This window comes from Phyllostomus hastatus, unplaced genomic scaffold (assembly GCF_019186645.2).
Source record: "Phyllostomus hastatus isolate PE091 unplaced genomic scaffold, TTU_PhHast_1.1 phas_contig_40, whole genome shotgun sequence".
NCBI classification, from domain to species: domain Eukaryota; kingdom Metazoa; phylum Chordata; class Mammalia; order Chiroptera; family Phyllostomidae; genus Phyllostomus; species Phyllostomus hastatus.
Genome location: NW_025333872.1, coordinates 15,288,241 through 15,312,996, shown reverse-complemented (window position 1 = coordinate 15,312,996; position 24,756 = coordinate 15,288,241). Strand labels below are relative to the sequence as shown.

The window sequence follows — 24,756 nt, the reverse complement described above, 5'->3', positions numbered from 1 at the left end:
GACAGATGTCGCAGCCAGATCGCCCTCACATCCGAGAAAGTGCTTCTGAGACCCAGTTATATAAGGCCACAGTATATTGTCGTCTTTACACATAGGTCGAGTTTTTTTTAAAAAAACTGTGCCAGATCTCTAGTAAGAGTTTTTTAATTAAAGTCTAAATTTAAGTAAGACCTCGAAGGTCATAAAATCTCTCAAAAAATCTAAAATTAACGTTAAAACTGGCTTAAATTTCGGCTTTTTTAATATTATCCACAATGCCTTGCACATGGGTGGGGCATGCTAAATATTGCTGTCTCAATTGGTGAAATCTTCTCGGAGCCTCGCCCACAACTAGCTCCTCCTAGCCGCCCGCTGGTGCCGCTTGACTGCAGGCTCCTCGTAGTTCCCTTTGTGGGATTCCGGGTGCTGTTAGCGGATTCCAGGTCTGTGTCCCTCCTGACGCCCCCACCCACCTTTTCCCTTCTTTTTGTTTCTCTCCCTCTCTGTTCTCCCGGCTCCGATCCTCTTACCCCACCATCCATCCCTCACCCCCACCCTCCTTCAGTCTTTTTCCTGTCTCCCTTCCTCTTATTCTTTGCGCCCCCCACCTCCGTCTGGACAGACGTGGGCCCCTTGACTACAAGCTGGGGTCATCCTCGGCTCAGTGCGCATGTTTTTATTGCTCCGCTTTGCGAAGTCTGAATCCGTTGGTGGAAGAGGCCGGGCTTGGATCCTCGCCGGGCAGGGCAGGCAGATGGATGGAACGAGCACCCGAGTCTAGTCTTGGGTGGCCGAGTCTGTGGCCTGAGTGCATTCGCAGGGCGCGGGGCTCGCCTCCCAGCGAGGGCGGGGAACATGCGGGACCCCGGGGCCACTACCGCAGGCGTGACGATGGATGCACATTTTGGAGGCAATGCTAACACTCGGCCTGTCCACGTTCCAATTTGTGTGATAATCAAATAGGATGATGCGTGTGAAAGCATGCCCACTTGCAGACCTGCGGGTGAGTGGAGACTTCTCCGCGACCCTCCGTGTCTGGCCTCTACAGGCCGAATTTGGGAAATCTAAGATTTTTCAAGGTCAAAGTATGTAATGATTTGATTCTGTGAAATACCACGCTCGCACAAATGTCTTTACAACAAATGGCCCCAGCTTCCCAAGATCTGGAATAAGAACTCATAAATAGAAACAATATGAAAGCCGAGGTGGTTTAAAAAAAAAAGTTTTAAAAAGGTGGTATGTTTTTGAGTGAGAGAAAGCCCAGTAAGAACAAAACAGTTTCCTGTGCCCTGATCGTGAATATTCGTTTAGACCCTGAGCACTGGGTTGAGGACACGAAAGTAGGAGGAGCTGCTGCGTGTGTTTTGCAGAAAGCCTGAAAGACCATCATGGCAGAGAAGAAGCCCAAGCTCCACTATCCGAACGGGAGAGGCCGGATGGAAACCGTAAGATGGGTTTTAGCTGCCGCTGGAGTCGAGGTACCTTATCTGCTGTTTCTTCACAGATTTGTCGTACAACTGTGGGACTTTCGAGGAAAACCTAAATGGAGGAGCCCAGAGCTAGTCCTCTCCCACTAATATTACAGACATGCTCCATTTAGTCAGGATTCTTTCCTAACATTGTTTTCATTCGTTTTTCTTTTCCAGTAAATGGTATGTAGTGCATGGAATTCTATTTTGCTTTTGACTTTTACATAATCATTGGCTTCTGATCTACCACCAATAAATATTTATTAATAAGGAGAAAAGAAATGAGCCTGAAATTTGCCTGTTACTCCCAGACTGTTCTGAATTATACAATGTGTATTTCTTGTCTGCATGTGTGTATGTGTTGGCCCACAGGCATTTCATTCTGTTTTTTTAGCTTCTTACTTACAGAAATTTTCCAGTAGGAACAAAGGTAGAGAGGACATTGCCATTAATTCTATATGCCTTGCACTCAGCTTCAAGAATTGTTAATTTTATGGTGAATATCAGCAGAAAAGGGGGCTGGGGAAAGGTAGAAGACAGTAAAAGGGGGATAAATGGTGGAGGCATGCTTGACTTTGGGTGGTAAACACAATACAATACACAGATGGTACATTATAGAATTGTACACCGGAAACCTATGTAATTTTATTAACCAATGTCACCCCATTAAGTTTAATAAATTAAAAAAAAAGAATCATTAACTTTATGCTAATCTTATTTCATCTAACTCCTCCCTTCCACTTACGTGGGAGTATTTTAACGCAAAATCCAACATTGTAGCGCTTTGTCAGTTCTTATGTCTAAAAGATGAGAATTTTAAAACATTACCACAATACTATTATTACCCCCTACAAAGTTAACAGTTCCTTGTTTATCATCTAACACTCGGCCCTATTGTTGTAAACTGGTCTTTTTACAGTCAGTTATTCCAGTCTGGATCTGAGTGGGGCCTTCACATTGCATCTGGTTGTATCTCCTTCGGAATTTTAAAAATCGGTAACAGTTACTTCTGCATTAAAAAAATAAACTCTATATGTGGGAATAATTTTAGATTTATACAACACTTGTAGAGACAGTGCAGAGGGTTCGCATATCACCACCACTGAGCCCCACCTAATGATCGCATCTTGCATAACCGTGCCACGACTAAGGAATGAACCTTGGTGTGTGACTAAACTGCAGACTATTCAAATCTAATTAGCTTTTCCACAAATGTCCTTTTACTGTTCCAGGATCCACCATTATAGTCATATGTTTTCTTAGTCTCAATCCATGACAGTTTTTCAGTCTTTCCTTTAATGGACAACCTTGACAGTTTTGAAAAGAATTGGTTACCTTTTTTTACTGGAGGATTGGTAGAATCCTCCAGTTTGGGTTTGTCTGATGTTTTTCTCAGATTAGACTGAAGTTTGGGGTTGGAGGGGAAAATAGCACTGAGGTGCTACACGAAATGTGCCCTTAACATGGTATCACATTAGGGGTTACATAATATTAACGTGGATTATCACTGGTGCTGTTCATCTTGGTCACTCGGTTAAGGTGGTGTCTGCCACGTGTCTTGTAAGGTGGCCATTTCCCCCTCTTCTTTAGATGTGAATCCTGTTTAGCCCAGACTCAAAAGGATGGGAATTAAGCTCCACCTCCTGAGGTTGGGGGTGGTGTATCTGCATTTAGAATTCTTAGGTGAGGGAAATGTCTTTTTCCTCTCTCTTTATTTATGTATTCGTTCAATCATTTATTTATATTAGTACTGACTTGTGTGTATTTATTTTTTACTTTGGGTTACAATGCAGTAATATTTTACTTTGTTTCTCAAATTATTCCAGCCTTGGCCATTGGAGCTCCTTTAGGTTCCCGCTTTGTGTCCTTTCCACATTGCCCATCCCCCTTTCTTCTTCTTTCTCCCCCTTCATCAGTTTCTTACTTTCTAACATAACAAGGTGCTCCAGGCTGTGCTTATAGTTTCCTTGACCTGGCCCTAGAATCAGGAATTTCTCCAAGAAGCCCCGGTTCCTTTTATTAGACAATAATATTAACAGCCCAGATCTGGGTGTTAGCTGTCTTCATTTGTTTTAGTGTGGAAGAAACTGCCCTGGAGAGTCTCCCCCACTCTGCGTTTGGCTGATTTACTCACATTTTAACCTGCTCTTTTCTTATCTATATTTCCCGCAAGTGGCTGGTTGGATCCTGAGTTTGATTAAATCCAGGCTCCCTTATCTTCTTTCCGTGTTTACATTTTTTTTTCTCGCCAGATTCTAATGGAGGGAACTGAGAACATGTTTTTATCATACGCCATCAGGGCTGCACGACGCCTGACTGTCTCCCTTTCAGCTGTGCAGAGCCTGACAGTGTGTTCCGGAGACGTCAGCCTGGCCCACACATTGTTAAGGTTCCCTGATTACCCTTTCAAATAGTGGTTCTAGCAGCTGTTGATCATCAGCATTGCTAGGGATTTCAAAATGGTGATTTTTCTATTTCTTTCATTTCACCTGAATTTATTAACTGTGATTCTCTTATGAAGAGTGTTTTTTCACTTGTTAACTATTTAATTACCTTGAAGTACAGCTTATGGAGGAAAGGCAAGATAAATACTTGATTCGGTTTCTTTATCAGTTTCCAGAATAATGAGTTCTGAAACCCTGGCAGCCTCCAAAGATGACAAATGAAGGCTGTTCAGTTTGGGGTTTTGTGTCTTATTCGTTTGGTTGGATTTTGGTTTCTTTGCATACCATTATAACTCCCCACACAGTGTCTTACAATTGTTTAAAATTGGTTGATATCCTTTTTATATACAAATGCTGACTTTTGGCCTCTCTTGAGAAATTGGAAGGTCTAGTGATACTGGGCCCTGGTTTCCAGAGTCTGAGGGAAGGACCGCCATTACGTGCACAGCTGGGCCTTTTTCGATCGGCAGCGTCCCCTCATCCCCTGCTGTCTCAAGACATATTTTCTGATTGTGTTGCAAGGGAAAATGAAAAAATTCTCAGCCCCATGATCTCAACCTGGCCTGCGTATTTATGTCATCTGTCTAACCTTGCATACTCCTGAATTTACAATTCTGTTTTATTTAGTAGGTTTTGCAATAGATGTCTTATATCTCTGTATGTAATATAATCCTTCCTCACATTCTCTCTCTTCCCAGTCTTCTTCATTCTACCCTGCCCCTCCTATTCTCCTACAGTCAAGATTCTTGGTTTTGTTAATGGACTCTAGACCCTAAATAAGTTAAACAAACAAACAAACAAAAGAACATGGGTCACATGACCTGCTTATCCTGGACCAAATCACAGCGGGCAGGTGGGTGGGGCAGAATAATTAGCCCAGCCTGGGTCTTGGGCTCACCCCTCTGAGCAGGGGAGAGGGAGCTTGATTGGCCTCCCTCACTGAGGCTGAACACTGGTTTCCAGGAACAATTCCCAAAAGGTGATACAGGACGTGGGCTCGGGCTCCTCCCCATGTCTTTGCCAAAGGACATTTTTAGCTGAGTTTGTGCTCCTATAGATCTGAAACAATTGGGGACAGGCTGGCAGCCACTGGATGAGGTCGTGATTCCTGGTGTCACAGTATTAGGTTGAGCCTGCGGGGAAAGTACACACATCTGAGTAACTAGGTAACAACCTGCGTAAAGGGCTGCGGGTCCAGATTCAGGGAACCAGCATCCTCCATCCCTGTCACTGGTTTGAGTCCTTAGACATAGCTCTCTGCTGGATGTTGCCTCTCCAACATCAAGCACAGAGCTCTATCTTCTTGAAGACCCCCCAAGCCAGAAATCCAGCCGGATCCCCTTGTTAAGAGGGAAATCAATGGCATGCAAAAGAGAAGATTTACGAGCCTCAAGCTTCTACCTAATTCGGGGCTTCCAGGTAATTCACTTAAAAAACTGCAAGAGCGTTGAAAAAGTGAGTGCAGTGGTGTGGAAGAGGGCAGTTCTCCAAAGTCAGGGAGCAAAGGCCACTGGTGGTGGGGACCGAAACCCAGTCTCAGGCAGTAATTGCACTAGAGCTGCCTCCAAGTTCTGCCTCATTTTTTTAAACCTACAGAAATATTGTAATAGTACAATGGGTACCTTTCAACTAAATTTGTTAATAATTTGCTACATTTGCTTTCTTCCTTTCTCTCTCTGCTTTTATTTCCTTCAGTCCCTTGAAAGCAAGTTGCAGACATCAGCAGATACCTTCCGCCTAAGAATAAATTGTCCTAATAACCACAATGTCATTGTCACAACTAAGAAAATTAATGCTAAGTTTACCATACCTAATATATAATCCCTGTGTCCCCAGATGTCTACATAACTTACATGTTTGTGTAGCAGTTACAGCTGCCTCCTGAACTACCACCCTGATGCAGGATCTAACCAAGATTCAGACATTTGGTTGTTGGTCTCTTTTCATCTCCAACAGTACCTTCTCCCCCCACCCCCATGCCCTTGACTCTGAAAGGGTCCAGGCCATTTTGTTGCAGAATTCCGACATCTGGGTGTGCCTGATTTTTACCTCATGGGTAGATGCAGGTTGAATGTTTTTGGCAAGGTTTGTACACTGCTACTGTGTCCCTCTCATTCTGTCATAGCAACAAGCACATGACATTCCCAGTGTTCCCAGTGGGCAGCTAAATTTGACCACTTGGTTGGACAGATGGTGAGACCTCCAGGTCTCTCCATGGTAACGATACTTTTTTCCTTTGTTGTAATTAAGTGACTTGTAGGTAACACTTTGGGATTGTGTGACTAGTCTGTGTCCCATGACCCAATAACTTCAGCATCCTTTATCATCCTTATTAGAATCCATTATTCCATTGTAGATTGCAAATTGGTGCTTTTCTAATTTTATTTTTAATTAGCAATAATTCTACATTACCTAGCACTAATTCTGCTGTCAAAAAAAAAAAAGAAAAGAAAGAGCTTTCTCCTCTCCCTCCCCTTTTTCAATATCATCATTTCCAGACACAATGATTTTTTTGTTTTTGTTGTTATTGGTATGTCTTATAATCCACAACTGACATCACTCTTTCTGATGCTTGAACGTCCCAGATTTGGCTTGGGAATATCCTCAGGCAGGGTCCTAAGTTTGCCTTCGACATGTCTCATTAGTCTGTGAGTGTCCCTGCTTCCTGACATGACAGAATCAGCTCTTTCCCCAGCAGCCCTGGCTGCTGTCAGCGGGCAGTGATCTTTAGAAACCAGGATGAGGGTGCTAAGTGTGCTCTTCTCTTGAATTTGGTGGCAATCTGGATTTTGCGGTGCTGAACCTGTAATAACATGTACCTTTTCTTGGGGGGGGGGGTCTTTTTTAAACTTTAGTTTGATGAAGAATTTTTAGAAACAAAAGAGCAGTTGCAGAAGCTGCAGGATGGTGAGTATGGACATGAGACGACTCTCAGTAATTTGGGTACTTTTTTCTAAAAAACTGATATTTCTGTGGAATGGCAAAGGTGCTGCTGACATTAAACATTCAGAACAGTGTCCTCAAACCAGACCAGCAAGAGGGAATAACAGCTGAAATTGCCAGGAAATTGCTTCTTGTTCAGTACTTCTATAAGAGTTTGCTAAAGGAGAGAGCTCTTCCTTCTTCCATGCACACACACAGCCCTTCTCCGTCCCTTTCTTCCCCCCCACCTTCCTCATCCAACCTCCTTCTCCCCCTTCCTTCCTCTCCCTCATCCCTTCCCTCCTCATTTTCCTTGCCTCACCTCTTTTACCTCCTCCAAATTATCTGAGGCATCGGGCCTATTGAAGTATGCAGATAAAAGTCCCCATTTGCACTGGGCTACATTTCCGAAGTAACTACTAAGCAAATGAATCAAGAAAAGGCCCCCTTTAAGTCCTAGTCAACCCTACACTTTCCACACCCAGGCCCCATACAGGGATGTCCAGCCCACAGCCCAGGATAGCTATGATGTGGCCCAACACAAAATCATAAATTTACTTAAAACGTTTCTTTTGCTCATCAGTTTTCATTAGTGTTTGTGCATTTAATATGTGGCCCAAGACAACTCTTCTTCTTCCAGTGTGGCCCAGGGACATCAAAAGTTTGGACACCCCTACTAGGAAATACCTAGAGGCCTGGAAGCAGCCTCCCTCCCAACCCCCAGCAGGGCCCCTAAGCCCAGGATGAGACTCCCTGGAGAGGGACCAGCTGTACAGGGCTGTAATGCCACCTGTCGTGCATGACACTGCCCAACATCATGAGGCATTTCCTGAGAATTCATCTCCCCTCGACCCTCACATTCCCTTCAGCCTTGAGCCCCTCCCAGGCCAAGCTGCACCCTATACTTGCATCTCTCCCTGGGGTTTGAAAGTGTTTGATACAGGTTTGTTGAAGAAAGTAACGGGTTACTTTTTGATCAGTCAGTGACAGCAAACGTAGTAGTAAGTGCTTTATGGCTGTGAAAGAGAAAACCCAACGAGTGCACAGAGTGTCCATGAGTAGCAGTTGGTGGTTTAGGCTTCATTATCCTGTTGCCTAAGGCATGCAGTGTGTGGAAGGAACATTCTACAGCGATGTAAAGGTTCTAGTCTGCACTGTGCAACATAGTAACCACTAGCCATCTGTGCCTACTGAGCACTTGAAATGCATCTAGTATAACTAAGGATGCATTCTAAATTTTTCAGATTTCAATTAATTTAAATTTAGGCCTAACTAGGCATGTGCAGTTATTAGCTATTCTCTCGGCCATCACAGCTCTGAAGGAATGTCTTTGTTCTGTTTCCACACCCTTATCACTGTGGGTTGGTACTTTTCCAGGGGTGAAAATGAAAGGGGAAACTTCAGCACAAAGTGAGTTTTCATGCTCCTTTCATGCCTAAATCTGCTCCCCTGAATGCAGTTGAGGCTATCTCTCTGTCATCAGGGAATCTTACACTGTTTCCTATGGCTATGGCCCCATTATCCCTTTTCATTCCTTAGAGCAATTTTTAGGGGTTGGGGAACATTGGAGAGATCACCTCTGACTCTGGGCTTCCATTCTCAGGTAACCACCTGCTGTTCCAGCAAGTGCCAATGGTGGAAATTGACGGGATGAAACTGGTGCAGACCCGAAGCATTCTCCACTACATAGCAGACAAGCACAACCTCTTCGGCAAGGACCTCAAGGAGAGAACCCTGTACTGTGGCCCCTCCTGAGTGTTGTCACTTGTCAGCTTACTGATGCCTTAGCCGATCTGCAGTCCTCTGCAGCACACACTCTATCTGCTTTATGTCTTCTTATCATTAGTGTGAACAGGGAATGAAAACCCAGGAAGATCTTGAAGACTGATTGCAAAGTCAGTATAGAGTATCTGAGTAAAATGATAGAAAAGAATTGAATTCAGATACTGGATCGTGTATCTGGAGTGTGACAGTTTTAGTTTTCAACATCTTTAAATGTTTTGTATTACTTTTTACCTTTCACACAGATTTATTACCATTCCATATTAGGAATAAGAAGCTGCTGTGACATTCATGGCCTAGGATACTGTTCCTTGAATTATCATTTGAATTCAAAGCCTGGTCCTTGTACCTCCTAGATGTATGACCCTCAGCAGTGTGTTAAGCTCTGGAGTCCTGAGGAGTTTCCTGTGTAATGGGGATTATAATAGCACATTCCTCAGAATGTCATAGGATTCTGTGAAATACCGGATACAGAGTGTTTACCACCATGCCTGATACATACCAAGCATTCCATAGGTGATAGCCACTCTTTCTATAAATGGGGAGTCCCTCCCACACTGCACTCGGGTACTGGGTGAGAGTGGAAGAGTGGGGGCTGGGAGAGGGGCCTTAGGACTGTTGTGCTTTCCGATTTGTGCCAGATGTTTCTGAAGGAATTTTCTAAATGACAACTACAGAGTTGTCTTGGTATCTTCCCTCTTAAGAGACAGATATAGATGAATGCTTCTTGCTACTTAAGTTGTCAGACCCCTAAGAGAAAAAGCACTCTGAATTGCTTTTTCAGTTGTGGAAGCCGATGAGTTCTAGGAAGGGGAAACTAAAAAAAGTGCTCTTTGGTTTTCAGGATTGACATGTATGTGGAAGGGACGCTGGACCTGCTGGAACTGATTATCATGCACCCTTTCCTAAAACCAGACGATCAACAAAAGGAAGTGGTTAGCATGGCCCAGAAGGCCATCCTTCGGTACTTTCCTGTGTTTGAAAAGGTAGGAGGCAGAGAAGCCTATGAACGGGCAGACCCAGACCACAAGGAGCTGCTGCCAATGCCCCTTTTCGCTCATGACAGTGTTGGGCTAACCCGTGGGACTCCTGAGAGCTGACAGGAGCCATCAGCACAAGGCCAAGGTGTCTTGGAGCCTCTCAGACTCCACTAGGACCACATTATTCAGAAGTCTGGAAAAATATGGCTCGCCACATGTGTGCATTATCGTTGCTTACGTTCACCAGGTGCCCACCTTGTGCAAGGTACAGAAAAGCAGAAACTCCCCAGTTCATTCATTCTTTCGTCCCACAAACATTTGTGGAACAGCGTTGTGTATCAGACATTCTACTTAACAGTTTGATATGAAGAGAAGAACCATCGCTCTTTATTTCTCTACCCTTTGCTCTTTTTCTTCTGTGGTGTTATTTATCTTGCCTTATTACTCTGCTTTTCTAGACTTTTAACTCCTCTTTTACTTAACTGAGAGGAATTGTTTTAAATGTTTCAATTAAAAAAAAGACAATGGTAAAATATAGAATTGGCAGACTTCCTCTGGCCATCTTCATGCAATTAGATTTCAGAAGGGGTGGTATTTCTTGGGTTTTTCTGCCACTCGGTTTCATATTCTCTTGCCCACAGGCACTTTGTGAATGTAAAATATGATAATGCAGACATGTGTTGTGACAAGGGAGAAACAGGTGCCTTGGGGGAAAGGCCACCACTGGTTCTTATGTCTCAATGGCCCAGATGATATCAGGGCTCTTCCCAACACATGATCTAAAAATAGTTACTCCTCTGTTATACATAATGAAACAGAATCACAGAGAGATTGATGTGCCCACGGAGGAGAGCTGGGAATGGAACTCAGCCCTCAGACTACAAATTCTGGATTCATTGTACTCCCCCACTCTGGCTCCAGTGGCTGGGACAGGGTCCCTGTTCATCATACATGCCACACACACATGTGTGCACATGTCTTCACACTCATGAGCATCTGAGAGTTCACTGCCAAGGGGATCTTCCTCCTTCTACCACGGTTCATATGACTCTGCACCTACATGGTGCTCTCGAAATGAGGATCATGCTTTTAATTCTCTCTGGCTTAGAAGATGTGAAAGGAAGCTTACTTTTTTATAGTCGGGTTCGGTTTGTGACTATGAGTGTTGATGTTTGCAGAAACAACTGGCAAACAAGATTTGGCTACTTGGCAAGGACCTATCACTTACTCCTTACATCACTTCCTGAATTCATCAGGGCCAGTTCATTTCTGTAAATGTATCCTCAATATTTACAGAACAGATACATCCTTTGAAAGTACTGGATGCTAAATCCAGAATTGATGTCCTTCCTATTCACAGTGTTCTATTCTGATATAAGCAGGTACTTAAGGGTGCTTACATATCTATACGTTTTGTACACACACAGTCTGATATAGGGAGCTTCCTCTTAATTGATGTTAATAAAGAGATGAAAAGATAAGGCCATAGGGCCACCCTCCTCGGGCACTGCTCTGATTCAATAGCTTCATCAGGGTCTCTGGAGTTCTATAACTGATGCAAATCACCCACCCTTGCAGGTCTTAAGGGAGCATGGACAGAGGTTCCTCGTTGGTAATCAGCTGAGCCTTGCGGACGTGGTTCTCCTCCAGACCATTCTGGCCCTGGAGGAGAAAATTCCCAATATCCTGTCTTCATTTCCTCACCTGCAGGTAAATAAAACCACGAGTTAGAAGACTGGTCCAGAACTTCTCAGCCTTCCTTCAGTGCCTGTTGATGGGTTGGGATGCATGTTTATGTGCATGACTTTTTAAGATTCTAGTTGGTAAAATGAAATGAAAGTACAGACTTGACATTGTTTTCCTGCTCCCCAGATCTTTAGAGCTGAAAGATCATTTACATGTGAAAGAAGTTTCATGTTGCCTTTATTCCGTAACTCCACTTGTTGAACAAACTTCATTCACAGCTTAGCCGACAGGACAGGCGCTTGCCATAGATGGAACCACGTGGGTGGGATGCATCTGTTCCTGTTGAATGTGCTGACTGGGAGGGCGTGAGCATCAGCATCAGAAATGGTCTCATCCTGGGGGCATGGCTCCCGTTCTCAGAAATAATGTGGTCTCAAATCGGAAATGTCCAAGCCTGAGCTCCAAGAGCTGGTAGGAGGCACTGTAAACGTCATCCCAAGGGTTTCCACCATTCCCCTTCCCAGAAATTCTGAGGAAAGACTTGGGCATGGCTTAGCTTATTCCTCACTATTATTCTGGCAGGATCGATGACACAGTTTGGAAGCAGGAGAGGGCTTTCAACAACTAATCTCATCCAGTGCCTTCAACATACATATGGGGAAATAGAGACTCAAGGCAAAGAAGTTAGCAGTCAGATGGCCCAGCTAGCAGGTCCCTGAGTTTTGCCTAGAACCTTCGCCTTTTACTTGCAGGTCCCATGGGCTTCCCTCTGTACTGGGGATTGGCCAACTACACCTCCCCCATCCCAGCCAGGCCACGTCAGGCCTGCCACCCAGTTTTGTACAGCTCTTAAGCTAAGAATGGCTTTCACATTTTTAAACAGTTGGGGGGAAATGTCAAAACAAAATAATATTTTATGACACATGAGATTACATGAAGTTCCAATTCCAGTGTCCATAGATAAGTTTTATTGGCACAAAGCTGTACCTATTCATTTGTGCCTTGTCTACGGCTGCTTCTGTGCGACCGTGGCACAGGTGAGGAATTCCGATAGGGATGATGCATGGCCTGCAGAACCTAAAATATTTACTAATCGGTCCTTTGTGGATAGGCCGTCAACCCCCGATGTAGACCACATTGATAAACCTTTGACAAACTTATCAAAGACCCAGTGAGACTCACACTTAGTGTCCAAAGAGTAACACATATACTTTTTTAAAAAATAATTTTTCCAAGTCCAGTAAACATCATTTTGATATACTAATGGGTGCAACACTGCTGCTTAAATGCATACACCCAGAAAATGAGAATAAAAATCTTCAACAAGGCAAATAGCCATTATAAAGAAGACACAGAGATGAACATGGTTTACTTGACTTTAATGCCTGTAGGTTCTTGAAATGGCCCAAGGACCGACTGGTATTTTTTATCCATGGTGTTATCAACTTGTTTTTAAACTGCAGGCACATTTGTGTAAATACAGTTTTAATCTCTGACCAGATCAAGCATCAGCATTAAAGAACTTCAGAATCTAACACCAGTTCTGAGTTTATTTAGAGGGTCATTCCTACATTAATTAAAGGGTTAAAGATTGTAAAGAGTCACAGAAGTTTATTATACATGATAAGTATAAGCCCCATGTAAATTTTGAAATGATAAATCCTATGGAAAAAGCTTCTAAATATTGGTATAATATTCAAAACTAGATAATACAAATAGTTCACATAATAAAAAGAAAGTTGTCATATTTATATAGCATTAATTGACATGACTAGTAGAGTTTTTGTTAGTGACATATGTGATATTTATATGTTTGTGTACATGCTTAAGTCTGCTTTGTTTATAATCAACATTTAATAAATAGTAGCTTTTAAATAAATGACCTCTTTGAAAGATTTTTATCAGAGTAATTACATATAATGCATATATACTTCATATAAATCAACATTTTTACTGGATCAAATAGACTTTTTTCTCAGTTACTGAGAATTGGGAAGATTTAACTCTATAGAAAACTATGATTTTTTTCTTCCATGCTATTTTACATAAATATCTGATATCTGAGCCCTAGGCTACAAAAAAATGCAACTGACCATCTCCCACTCATAGCCGGAAAGAAGATTCATTTACTACTAGAAGTGAAAAAGACCAATAAAGTAGAATCTTAAAACCTAAATTGTACCATCTGATGATTTTTTAAAGCACTTATTTAAATGACTTGTGCATTTTCTGTGAACAGATCAGTACATTAAAGGTACTTCCTAAGTCTTTTTTTCCCCTTTTTCCCTCCTTAAGCAAGAATCATAATCCTATTCTAAGTACCTTTTTTTTTAAGATTTTATTTATTTATTTTTAGAGAGGGAAGGGAGGGAGATAGAGAGAGAGAAACATCAATGTGCAGTTGCTGGGGATTATGGCCTGCAACCCAGGCATGTGCCCTGGCTGGGAATCTAAGTACCTTTTTAATTTTGCCATTTCTGAAAAAAAAAATTACATCTTTCTGTGAACTATATGAGGTTTGCACAAAGCCTGGTCTAGATTCCAGCCATTGTTGGCAGAGATTGTAAATAACCCTACCCAGAGGTCAGATCCTAGACAGATGCTGGATTATGGTTCTGGTTGGATCCCTATACCAAATATTTATTGAACAAATTTTGATGGATGGACCATTTGGAACACATGTAGCTTTGTGGTTAACCTTGAACTTCTATGTTTTTTCCTTTCCAGGAGTACACAGTGAAAATGAGTAATATCCCTACTATTAGAAAATTCCTTGAACCTGGCAGCAAGAAGAAGCCTCCTCCCGATGAGATCTACGTGAGAACCGTCTACAACATCTTTATGCCATAAAACAACGCAGGCGTCTGTGAGTGAGAACTCACCCCTAGAGATTGCCGTGTCCACAGTAGTATCTTAATTGATGCCAGGCTGCCGTGATCCCAGCTCTGTCGTGGTGCTCTGTATAGTTGTTCCTAAGTTGGGTCTTTCGTGTCAAGGAGGTCTCTTCTAGAAACATTGGCATTTTTTTTTGTCCAGTGAATAATGTTATGTACCTGTTTCTGACAACCTTTTTGGAGAGGCTGGCATTTAAGTTAAATGTGATCTGAACCCACTTCCTGATGACCGGGGTGGGCAGGACCTCTCGTTCTCTCCTGAGCTGCTTTCCTCCTCTCCTTATCCCATTCTAAACCCCATCTGGTCTCTTCCTCCTTTTTAGTGCCTAGTAACAACAGAATATCTAGTGAATATCTCCCCTCTGAGCTATTATAAATCCATGATAGTAATGAACGCAGTCGATATAAGCCAAAATAAAGATATACAAATCACTGCCCTGTTGCTAGAATTTTTAAATTAAATTGTTTGAAATCTATAATACAGTTACATGGTTCAAAAATCAAAAAAGTATGAAAGGCTGTACAGTCGGAAGTAGTCTTTTCAGCCCTGCCCCCCAGCTCCCTGCTTCTTCCCACAGGCAAACATAGTTATCATGTGTATATCCTTCCAGTTAATTTTGATATACACATAAGAAAATATAAGTATATATTCTATCATCCAAATGTTCATTTGCAAGCTTGACTTTCTTGCATTTCAGACTAAAAGGATGGTTTATTCATACCGCCTTACACATGTGTTGATTTATGGCTCAAATACTAACTGAGCACCTGTTATATGCCAAGCAGGGTTCCAGGAGGCAGAACCCTAGAGCACAGCCCCTGCTCTAGAAAAACTGACCACACAGAAGGGGAGAGAGATGTGTAAACAGCACAAGTAATTTGGGAAAAGGAAGAAATGCTGCTTTTGGAGTACCTAATACTCAGAAATTGAAAAACTAAGGAAAGCCGAGTTTTTGATGAGAGCTCACAGAGGAGACATATTCATCCCTTACCGCAGGAGGGGGTTTTGCTCAGATTTAAAAAAAACAAGCAAATAGTACCGAGGTGATCATTAATGCCTGTCCCAATCATTGCATGGGCCTTAGTGTCTCATTAGAGGAAATCAGCTGCAGGCATCCAGGTTGCTGCCTTCACTCTCTCACAGTGGGAGCACTCTGCCATCACGCTGACATTTAGGACTGTTGGAAGAGCAGGGGCTTGGTGGCACGCGGAGCAGTGGGCCAGGCCCTGGGAGCAGTGGTGGCCCAGGCTGCGGCTGCTGCTGCTGCTGCTACTGAGGGAGAGGCCCAGGCTCCAGATAGGATCTGGAGAGCAAGAGCCAAGAAAAAGAGCACTGGGGGAGTGTGTAGTGAAAGACTCACCCTTCCCAAAGGCCAGACCAGAGACAGGTCTGAACTTTGCTTCTGGGGGGTGATGTCTAAGCCCTTGGAATGTCATGTCTGATAGCAGTGTCTTTGTTTGCCTGCGGCCCTTGACCCAGCCAGATAGCAACAATGTGACTTGAGCCATACCAATAAGGCCACATACATAGGGTGGGGGCTTTGGGCCCTGCCATATCAGCTGAACTCCGGAAGGGCTGGAGATGGGTCAGCCATGTGGGCAGTCAGGTAGGCCCACATGATGGAGCCTGCAGTAAAAACTCTGGACTCAAAGCTTGGGTGGGCTTCCCAGGTTTACAACAATCCATTGTCACACATGGTTGCCAGGAGGAGTTGACGCCGTCCATGACTCCCCAGAGAGGACGTCTGGAAGCTGCGTGTCGGGAGCGCTCCCGGACTCTGCCCCGTGCATCTCTTCCCCCGGCTGACCCCCGTCTGTATCCTTTCCCTGTAATAAACCGTGGTCGTGAGTATAGCAGCTCTCAGCGAGTCCTGTGAGTTCTTCTAGGGTTGTCAAACCCGAGGGTGTTGTTTTGGGCACCCCCTTGAACTTGCAGTTGGTGTCAGAGTGAGGGGTGGTCTTTTGGCCTGCTCCTAAACTCTTCAGGGGTGAGAAACATTTTACACTCATTTGAAGGTTAACTGACACATGGGAACCAGACATGGACTTGATAACACCCAAGGGTCTTTACTATTGAGTTTCGGGGCAGTGGCCAATTTGGGCTATTTTACAGTGCCACTGTCTGACAGTATTAATTGAGGGGCTGCTATACAGATCTTAAGGCCATATTGTAAACATTGCTCTTTGGGTTTTAATTCCCTTGGACACCAGGGGGCACTCGATGCTGGCTCTGAGGAAACAACCGGGGAGGAAGTTTGGCTTGTGCACTGAATTAGAGGACTAGAGAAAATAAACACAAAAGGCCCAGCTTTTCCCAACCAACGAAGACAGATTCCCATGTCTTTCCTGCTCATGGTTACATGACCTCTAATCGTGCACTTCATTTCCTGCACTGGAAACAAGTTCCCGTCCTGCCTCAGGTGGCATTCCTCCAGCTGGGCCCAGACTCCTGCCCACTAGTCTCAAACCTCTCCCCGCTCTGCCATTTTTGTGAGCTACCAGGCTCCAGTGCTGGATAGAGTAGGAGGTCAGGCTCTGGGCCTTTTATCCTCAGGAACATCGGGGCTGGACCCAAACATGTGAGACAGGGAGCATGAGCAGAGGGGTGACACGAGGCACAACGACTAGAATCTGTAGCAGGTGAACTAACCGGTCAAGGGCACAGTCGTATAAATGCGGCGATACAGATGCCCTGGTGTCTGGGACAAAAGGGGAAAAGCTGAATGGTGTGTGGCCCTGGTGTCTGATGGAGGAGGAGGTCAGCACTTAATGAGCCCTGGCCCAGAGAGGGCCCCACAGAGAGGCTTTGGCAGACTGAGTGCGGCAGGGAACCCCTGACTCTCCTGCTGCCTGGCTGGGGTGGTCTGGAGAGGCCAGCCTCCCGGGGACCCAACGGGGCAGAAAGTGAGTTCACTGGACGGGGTCCGCAACAAACAAAACCAGCCTGGGCTCTTGTATCTGCTGATGTTCCCCCTTCATCGAATGTGTCTTCTATTCCCTTAAGCAAACTGTTTGCCCAGAAGATAACATGGCGAGATCCTTCCTGTTCTGTCGGCACCAACATCACCAACGTCACCAACATCCCCCCTACAGGAGTCCCTCTGACCAGGGAACCGGTCACACTTCCCCCACACCTGCACACCTTTCTCATCATCCCATTTTGTTTTCTTCAGAGCCCCTGACACCCTCTGGCAATTTTATCTGTTTAATGAAACTCTGTCTTTATTATTTAAAGTGGGTTCCTTTTAGGAAACATAGTTGGGTCTTGTTTTAGTCCACTCATAGTCTGTCTTTCATTTGGTATGTTTATGACCACATTTAAAATCATGGTTGATGTAGCTGAATTAATATCTACCATGTTTGTAACTGTTTCCTATTTGTTTCCCTTGTTCTTTGTTTCTTTTCCCTTTTGTCTTCCCCTCTTTTTCTGCATTCTTTTAATTGAATATATTATATGATCCCATTTTCTCTTAGCATGTCAATTGTAGCTCTTTCTTTTTTTTAAGTTTTATTTGTTGCCCTAGATTTTGTAATATATACTTACAGCTACACTGAGACCGCTTTCTCCCTGGCCAGGTGGATCGGTTGGAGCATCATCCCATACCCCAAAAGTTGGCTGGTTTGACCCCAGTCAGGGCACATGCCTGGATTGTGGGTTCTGAGACAGGAGATAGAATAGGAAACCCCAAGACACTGCAGCTGTCACCAGTCAGCACCTTGATTTCTGAGAATCACTTTGTGACACCTGATAATAAGCATTGTGGTTTCCTTTCTTGAGTGGGCAATGAAGGAGGATTGTGGGAAATTGCATGTGTAGAAGCTTAAATAAAAACCGTGTAAAGCCTGTAACCGTTCCGTAGACGAGAGCCCTTCCCTGGCCAGAAATGGCCCACTCCCATATCTTGGGATGATGAAGCCAAGAGAACCAAGGCTGAAGCTACTGTCAATTGTAGCTCTTCCCTTCGGTTCCTGGAAGAAATGGGGGTTTTGTGAGTTGGGGTGCTTTTGACTTTGGAATGTGTAAAATATGTGTTTACTCTGGAATTAAATATTTTAGGGTAACTTTCATTATGACTGCATTTCTGCACATAATCCTTAATTGGCAACATGCAATTCTTGACATTTTCTGTGTGATTGCAGTCCCTATTCCTTTTTTCTTTTATCTCCTGATGATTAGGTCAAGGGATGGGAGTAGGGGAGGGATTAGCTACAAGGAGAAAAGAAAGAATTAACTTGGAATTTTTGAGATGATCCCTAACATACTGTCTTTCTGACAAGTGGTTATTCACCTTGATTTACTATGCTAAAACTGTAAATACAACAGATCATGGCATTCCTCTTCCACTGGATTGGGTTTTTCCTGTCTCTTTGCCTGACCACTTCAGTTGCTGAAAGGTATGGGCTGTTTCAGGAGCTGGTCTCTCTCTAAGTGGATCCTGATCATCAGGCTTACCACTCATTTCCCTGGACATTCTGATGGTTGGTATTGGCTCTGGTGGGTGTTCCTGGTTCAGGCTTTCTCCTGTTTCCCAGAATATTTATCAATGATGATACTGGAAACCTTTTCTTGCTTGCTTTGCTTACCTTTGTGTGGTACATTCAATTGTTTGTTTGTGGCCACCGAGAGCCTGGACCCCTCTCCATCTGCAGCAGTTCCAGCCCCTGTCGGGGTGCGTGCAGGAGGCGACTGAGTGACGATTCTCCCTCACATCAGGGTTCTCTCTCTCAATCTTTCCCTCTCCTTCCCGCTTTAAAAGCAAAAAGCATCCTCAGGTGAGGATTAAAAAGAAAGACCACTTTCAAACACACTATACTGCTTCATAGGTAGTGTAGGTACATACTTGTATAACAGAGTATTCCCAGTTCCTCCCTTCTGTCCCTTATAACATTGCTGCCATAGATTTCCCTTATCCATAAGTTGTAATCATCTGCTATATTATTGCTGTTATTACTTGGACACACTGTATTTGTCTATTTATACCGTCTGTCGACTAGACTATAAGTGCCACAGGTGCAGGAATTGGGTCTGTGGTGCCCCCCATTCTCGAGCCAGGGCCTAGAACAGTGCCTGGCGCAGAGTGGTCCTCAGTGAATGTGTGTTCCATGAGGCAGTGGAGTCTACTTCTTCCTTGGGTGACCTGATGGGCTATCAAATACACTAACGATGGAGGTAAACTGAAGCCCCAGGGTGTGTGCAAACTGGAACACTCACTGGCTAATCCCCTGAGTGGGCAGAGCTTTCAACGGGAAAGATAAGGGTTATAAGCACTCACTTCATGCCCCCACCACACCGGAGACAAGACCCAGAAGAGATAAGGTTAGTGGTAAAATTTTCATACACTCTTCTTGGGTTTGGTTGGATAGTTACATTTTATGGCCAAATTAGCAGCTTATTGTCAATTTTTCTAACTCTGTGGTTAATTTAATGCCTATATTTCTAAACTTGCCTGTATCGGATAAAAGGAACAGATATATATTTTTTTCTGCAGAGTAGATTCGTAAATGATCATGAAATGGCAATTGTTTATCTAGACCAGCTTTTTCAAGACTTTCCCTGCTTATGCAGCTACACTTAATGTCAGACATTAACATCCTCCACACCCACATCACACACCAAATGTAACTTTAGAAATAAGTACTTGAGAGTGAGTGGTATTTTGGTTGGTCGGTGACATAACAGGTTTTGCAGAACTTAAACATTTATTAATTTTGAGCCATTACATCTTTCTTTCTTAGGCAAATCTCATATTTCATACACAGCTGAAAACAGGCACCACCTGGCCTGTGCCGGGGTGCTGACGGGCAAACCAAGGCTCCTGCATCTAGGCGTCTGCCGCATTGTGCTTGGGAAGTCTAATGCTAGTGATCTGCCTCTGGGCCCTGCAGCCCCGGGCACTGCCGAGGGGAAAGGCAGGAGTCTCTCAGCGAAGTCCTGACAGGGCTTTTTCCTAGGACTTGGCCCAGTCTTTAAACAGCAAGGGGTCATGGGGCAGCTCACTCATTGCTTCTCTGAAGAGCCTTGATGACCCAGGGAGGTGAAAGTCTCTTCTGTGGCTATATTTTTCATTTAAGTAAGTTTGTAAACCTTGGAGGTGTAAGTCAACCTCTGAGTTTGTGGAACATGCATGAATCAATCCATTAGACCTTCATGGAAAGGAAACTTAGGTTCTGAAACTGAAATATAAAACTCTCTGGAGAAGACACTTTGAGTGTGAGCTGGCAATAGAGCTCTCTCCCTGGTATTCTGTTTCATTAGTAACCCACCCCGCCCCACCGGGGAATATTGTTCAGCTGCGTTTATGTATTAAAAATTCCACATAAATACTGGTACTCTTTTTCACAGGAGCTAGTCTCATGGAGACTTTCACTTTGATAAAGTCCAAGTAATTAATATTTTGAATCTAATGAAATGTTTGATGTTATACCACGTATTAGTAAAATAGAGAAATAATTAATAATTGAGTAAAAACAGACAAAGTTTAAAGCCAAACTGAGTCTTGGTTGTGCTCTGAAGCACTATATACTTAAAGCTAAAATAATGCTATCTCTTCCCAAACTAGCGAATTAAAATTCTGTGGGGAATACAGGGTTATCTGGGAGAGTGTTTTGTCTTGGTGACAAATTTTGACTTGCTGTTTGTAATGTATGTAGACCATTCTGATCCACTGGAGAAGCCAAAGTAAATGTTCAAGTCACTTCTACTGCTAATAGATTTAGAATTGACATCTTGAATTCTGGCCTAAAACATCTGCTGAAACTGGCAGCCCCTTCAATCAACCCCTTAAATTCTTCATGGTCGAGAAAAGGCAATAAAGTCCTGCTTTTTGCCTAGCTGTTCCAATAAGTGAGAAAAATGTGTGTCGTTTTGCCTAAATTATCCAGAATGACTGTTACTATTGTCAGTAAAATTTCACCCCAAAAAGGCTGGCTGCTTTTCTGACGCGTGCACACAACAGATAGGGGCAGGAGGCAAAGAATGACGACAAGGGAAGAGAAACAAGGTCAGAGGACTGTTAAAGCCGGAAGAAACAAAGAAATGGTCTACTTCTGAAACAAAGCTTCCGTTTATGGATGAGGAAACTGACCTGCCCTAGGGCAGCAACACCTTGTGCATATCTGGTACTTTGTTAAAACTGGGAATTGAAGGAGGTCTCACTTAAAGGGGGATCAGAAAAATGATCTCGCATGGGAAATTCACTTACAATTCTCCCCAGTCTCTCTGCCCTTCCCCGTCTCTAATCGTAGCCACCCACCACTTTGGGACGCCACCACTTGCTCACCCTACCTGCCCACCCTACCTTATGAACACCGTGTCCTGAGACTTGTGCCCGCCAGCAGTCCCCGGGGAGAATAACCTAGCCAGCCACACACTGGGCCCCAGGGGCAGTTTAGTTGGGTTTTTATTCTAGACTCAGCTTCTCAAACTTTATTTAAATATATAAGTCCATCACCCGGGGATGTGCAAAATGCAGACTCTGATTCAGTAGGTTGGGCCCAGGGACTGAGACTGCATTTCTAACACGCTCCTGGGTGGAAGTGATGCCTCTGGTCCAACACATTTCTGGAGAATGCCTTCCCCTCCTTTTGGAAGCATATGTGAATGCTGCTGCAACCTGGAGATACAGATGTGTGTGCTTATGTGTACATGCATGCAGGGGTGCGTGTGTGTGTGCATCCATACCATGTTCAGCAATTTGCGCACATCTTATTTGTATCTCATAATTAACCAAATGAATTAGGAACTTTGAGCTTTGTGGTACAAATGAGGAAAGTGAGGCTCAGAGAGATTCAAATCTTGCTCAAGTGAGAGGCAGAGCTGAAATATATTTTTACTGGTGGTTCCCAGGGACTAACTCAAATACACGTCCCCTTTTCTACAAGATTGGGGCATATTTGTTACCCAAGGAGCACACTCTGGCTATGCAAAGGCTGTCATGCCATCATCTCTGCTTTCTGCTCACCTGCCTTAGGTGTGGGTGCCTGGGGCTCTGGGTGGGGAAACGTATGCCACTGCTCATCTCAGGTGAAGCTGCACACAGGTGAAGTTTATGAGCCCTGGCAGGTGAGTCTCAGTTCCCTACATCGTTGGATCCAGTGTCAACGCACCAGGTAGGTCTGAGTTCAGGACACACAGTGGGTCAACATCAGCAGCACAAGAAAGAGCTTTGAAGGGATGGGGGTGACTCTACATTCAGATCGAAGTCTCGGGTTCCGGGTCTTTCAGTGGCCTTTTCTCAGAGCGTTTGCATTCTGGGCGAGTTCCAAACAGCATGGCCCCTTTGCTTCCTGCCTCCTCACCTCACACGGGTGGAATGAGCACTCCATTGCACCTGTTCTTCTAAGCTTTGACACTGTATTTTTTTAAAACAATGAGAACAATTAGGTTTTCCACAAACTTCATCTTCCATATTGCCAAGCTGTAGTTTATCCTAGCCTTTGTTGAAATTGTTGAAATTCATTAGAGGTCAAGTATAAAGGATTAAAGGACTTGGTTTTGGTCCTTAACCCATAATGCCATGGGGCAGGGGGGAGTAGGGCTCAGAGAAACAAACATTTATATACAGGCCATGGGCAAAAGTAGGTTTACAGTCGTGAGTATGTGGAACAAGTGTTTATCCTTGTATTATTACATATTAATGTATTATTTCCCATACAAACAACTGTGAACCTACTTTTGCACCACCTCTATACCCATTCTGTGATGCTCTGTTCAATTCCTCTATACCATTTTGTGTTTCGACTAAACACCTAGTTGATTCTGACTTACCTCTGGTTAGTCTGGATGCTTCCGTCCCTGGATACAGATGGGTTGGTAAGGGTTTTGATGGTAGGAACCACATGTTTATTTTGTGTGCCTGGAGTGCCTAACCTAGTACTACATCTATAGCAGAAGTTCAACAAATGTTTGATGTTGAAAGAATGAAAGATCAAAGACAGAAATTTAAGAAACCTGTAGGTATCTCAAAGTGCACATTGAGGTAAGAACTGCCACATGTGTGGGCTGGCTCTACAAGAGGTGGAAGAGCTACGCCATCACCCCTGCCCTCCGGGACATTGCCTCCTTGTTAGAATTTTGCAGTGAAGAATTTTCAGCTGGTTTTTGGGGTGTGAGATCATGACAGGTAACTGGTCTCTTCTCTGAACTCAGTACTTTTAGCCAGAAACACCCCCTCCTGGGAGGGGTCGGGCATGGGGCCTGGAGTCCTGCTGAGCCTCTGAGGCAGCCCGTGCTCAGTTCTCCATCATCCCAGTACAGAAGCCACGGAGCCCACCGAGGCTGAGAGAGGAGGAATGGTGGCTGGGTGGCCAGAGCCAGCTATTTCTGGGGCACACCAGCATTTGTGGGATTTTCCCAAGAGGTAGTAACTGGTTATTCACAACTGGAGAAAAAAAGTTTCCTTCATTTGGACCAGAAAGGGAGGGTTGCTAGCTTCAGTCCTGTTTAGCTGAGGTGGGGTCTCTATTCCAAGTCTGGGCTTTTAGGGCTCCCTTGGCACTGTGTGTGGCTTGGTGGGGAGGAGATGATCCTGTCCCTTGTGATCCAGCTCCGAGTTCCAAAGTTACAACTGTCCATCCCCCAGGTGCCCTGAGAATGTGCGAGGGGCAGGGTGAAGGGAAGTGTAACTTCCCTTCCTCTGTCCCCTGTGGGCACAGAGCCATTATGTGAAATTCCAAAATATGCTTCCAGGTAACAGTGAACCACAAAAACCGTTGTTATGCTCATAATCACACAACGAAGGCAAAAGCCACACCAGATATCACTTTTTAAATATCTTGTACCATATGGAGTCAGGTTCACAGAAGTTTTATGTCCCTTTTACAAATATCAACTGCATTCACAACAAATACTTATAAATCTCACATAAAACTAATAGACAAGCCTATCTTAGTGTAAGGAACTCTAAGAAATGCTCAATTCACTGGTAATTTGCTTTAAAGAAGCGAGAACTTCACTTGATATGGGTCAGATATTGTGGTACGTATTTTATCTATCACTTTTATTCAATCTTCAGTCCTCACAATAGCCCTCTGAGGTGGGTCATGCAACCACCATCCCATTTTAAGGATTAGGGGACTGAGGCTTGGAGAGGCGGGATAAGGTTGAACAATAGCGAGAACCACAGTAAGTGCTGCCTGGGGAAGCTGAGGTGGCCTCCCATCCCTGGGCTCACCCTGAGGCTTCCAGAGCAGCCTTGCACCTGGCAGCTGTGGAGCCTTGAGCACTGTGCCTTCAGGAGATACTTCTGCCGTTTCCTTAAAGCCTGCATCAGTGTGTATGGCATCAGAGGAGAAAAGGTGGGGAAAGGAGATCCAACAATCCTGTAGCTTTGGGCAGCATTTTAATCTATGCAGAGCACTTTACCTTTACCTCACTCAGTCACCTCAGTCATCCTGTGACATGAAAAGGGGTCGCTAACATAACAGTCACTGTGGCTCTGTGACAATGAGGCAGAAAAGTGCTATCAGGTATGCTTGCATTACCACTATACTTGCCTTTACATTTTTTTTAGCTCTTCCCAGAATTTTTATTCTACAAAATTTCATTATTCAACACTGTCCTTTAAAAGGTGGCAGGCAACCTGGTATAATTCTCCTCAGT

At 44.0% G+C, this 24,756-nt stretch overlaps 1 protein-coding gene across 3 annotated transcripts; it reads left to right on the top strand.

Annotated features, from left to right (window-relative positions):
• Positions 1-306: 306 nt before the first annotated feature.
• On the top strand, positions 307-16,013 carry LOC123821553 (glutathione S-transferase A4). 3 transcript variants are annotated; one of them, XM_045843031.1, is made up of 8 exons: positions 360-422; positions 1,350-1,457; positions 6,748-6,799; positions 8,418-8,550; positions 9,441-9,582; positions 11,155-11,286; positions 13,990-14,128; positions 15,828-16,013. In XM_045843031.1, exons 2-7 carry the CDS (start codon positions 1,368-1,370, stop codon positions 14,110-14,112), a joined length of 672 nt encoding a protein of 223 aa, XP_045698987.1. In that variant the 5' UTR covers positions 360-422; positions 1,350-1,367; the 3' UTR covers positions 14,113-14,128; positions 15,828-16,013. The 3 variants fall into 3 exon arrangements, with proteins under 3 accessions (XP_045698986.1, XP_045698987.1, XP_045698985.1); XM_045843029.1 differs by having other exon boundaries at positions 361-422; positions 15,863-16,013; XM_045843030.1 differs by lacking the exon at positions 15,828-16,013 and having other exon boundaries at positions 307-422; positions 13,990-14,589.
• Positions 16,014-24,756: the final 8,743 nt, after the last annotated feature.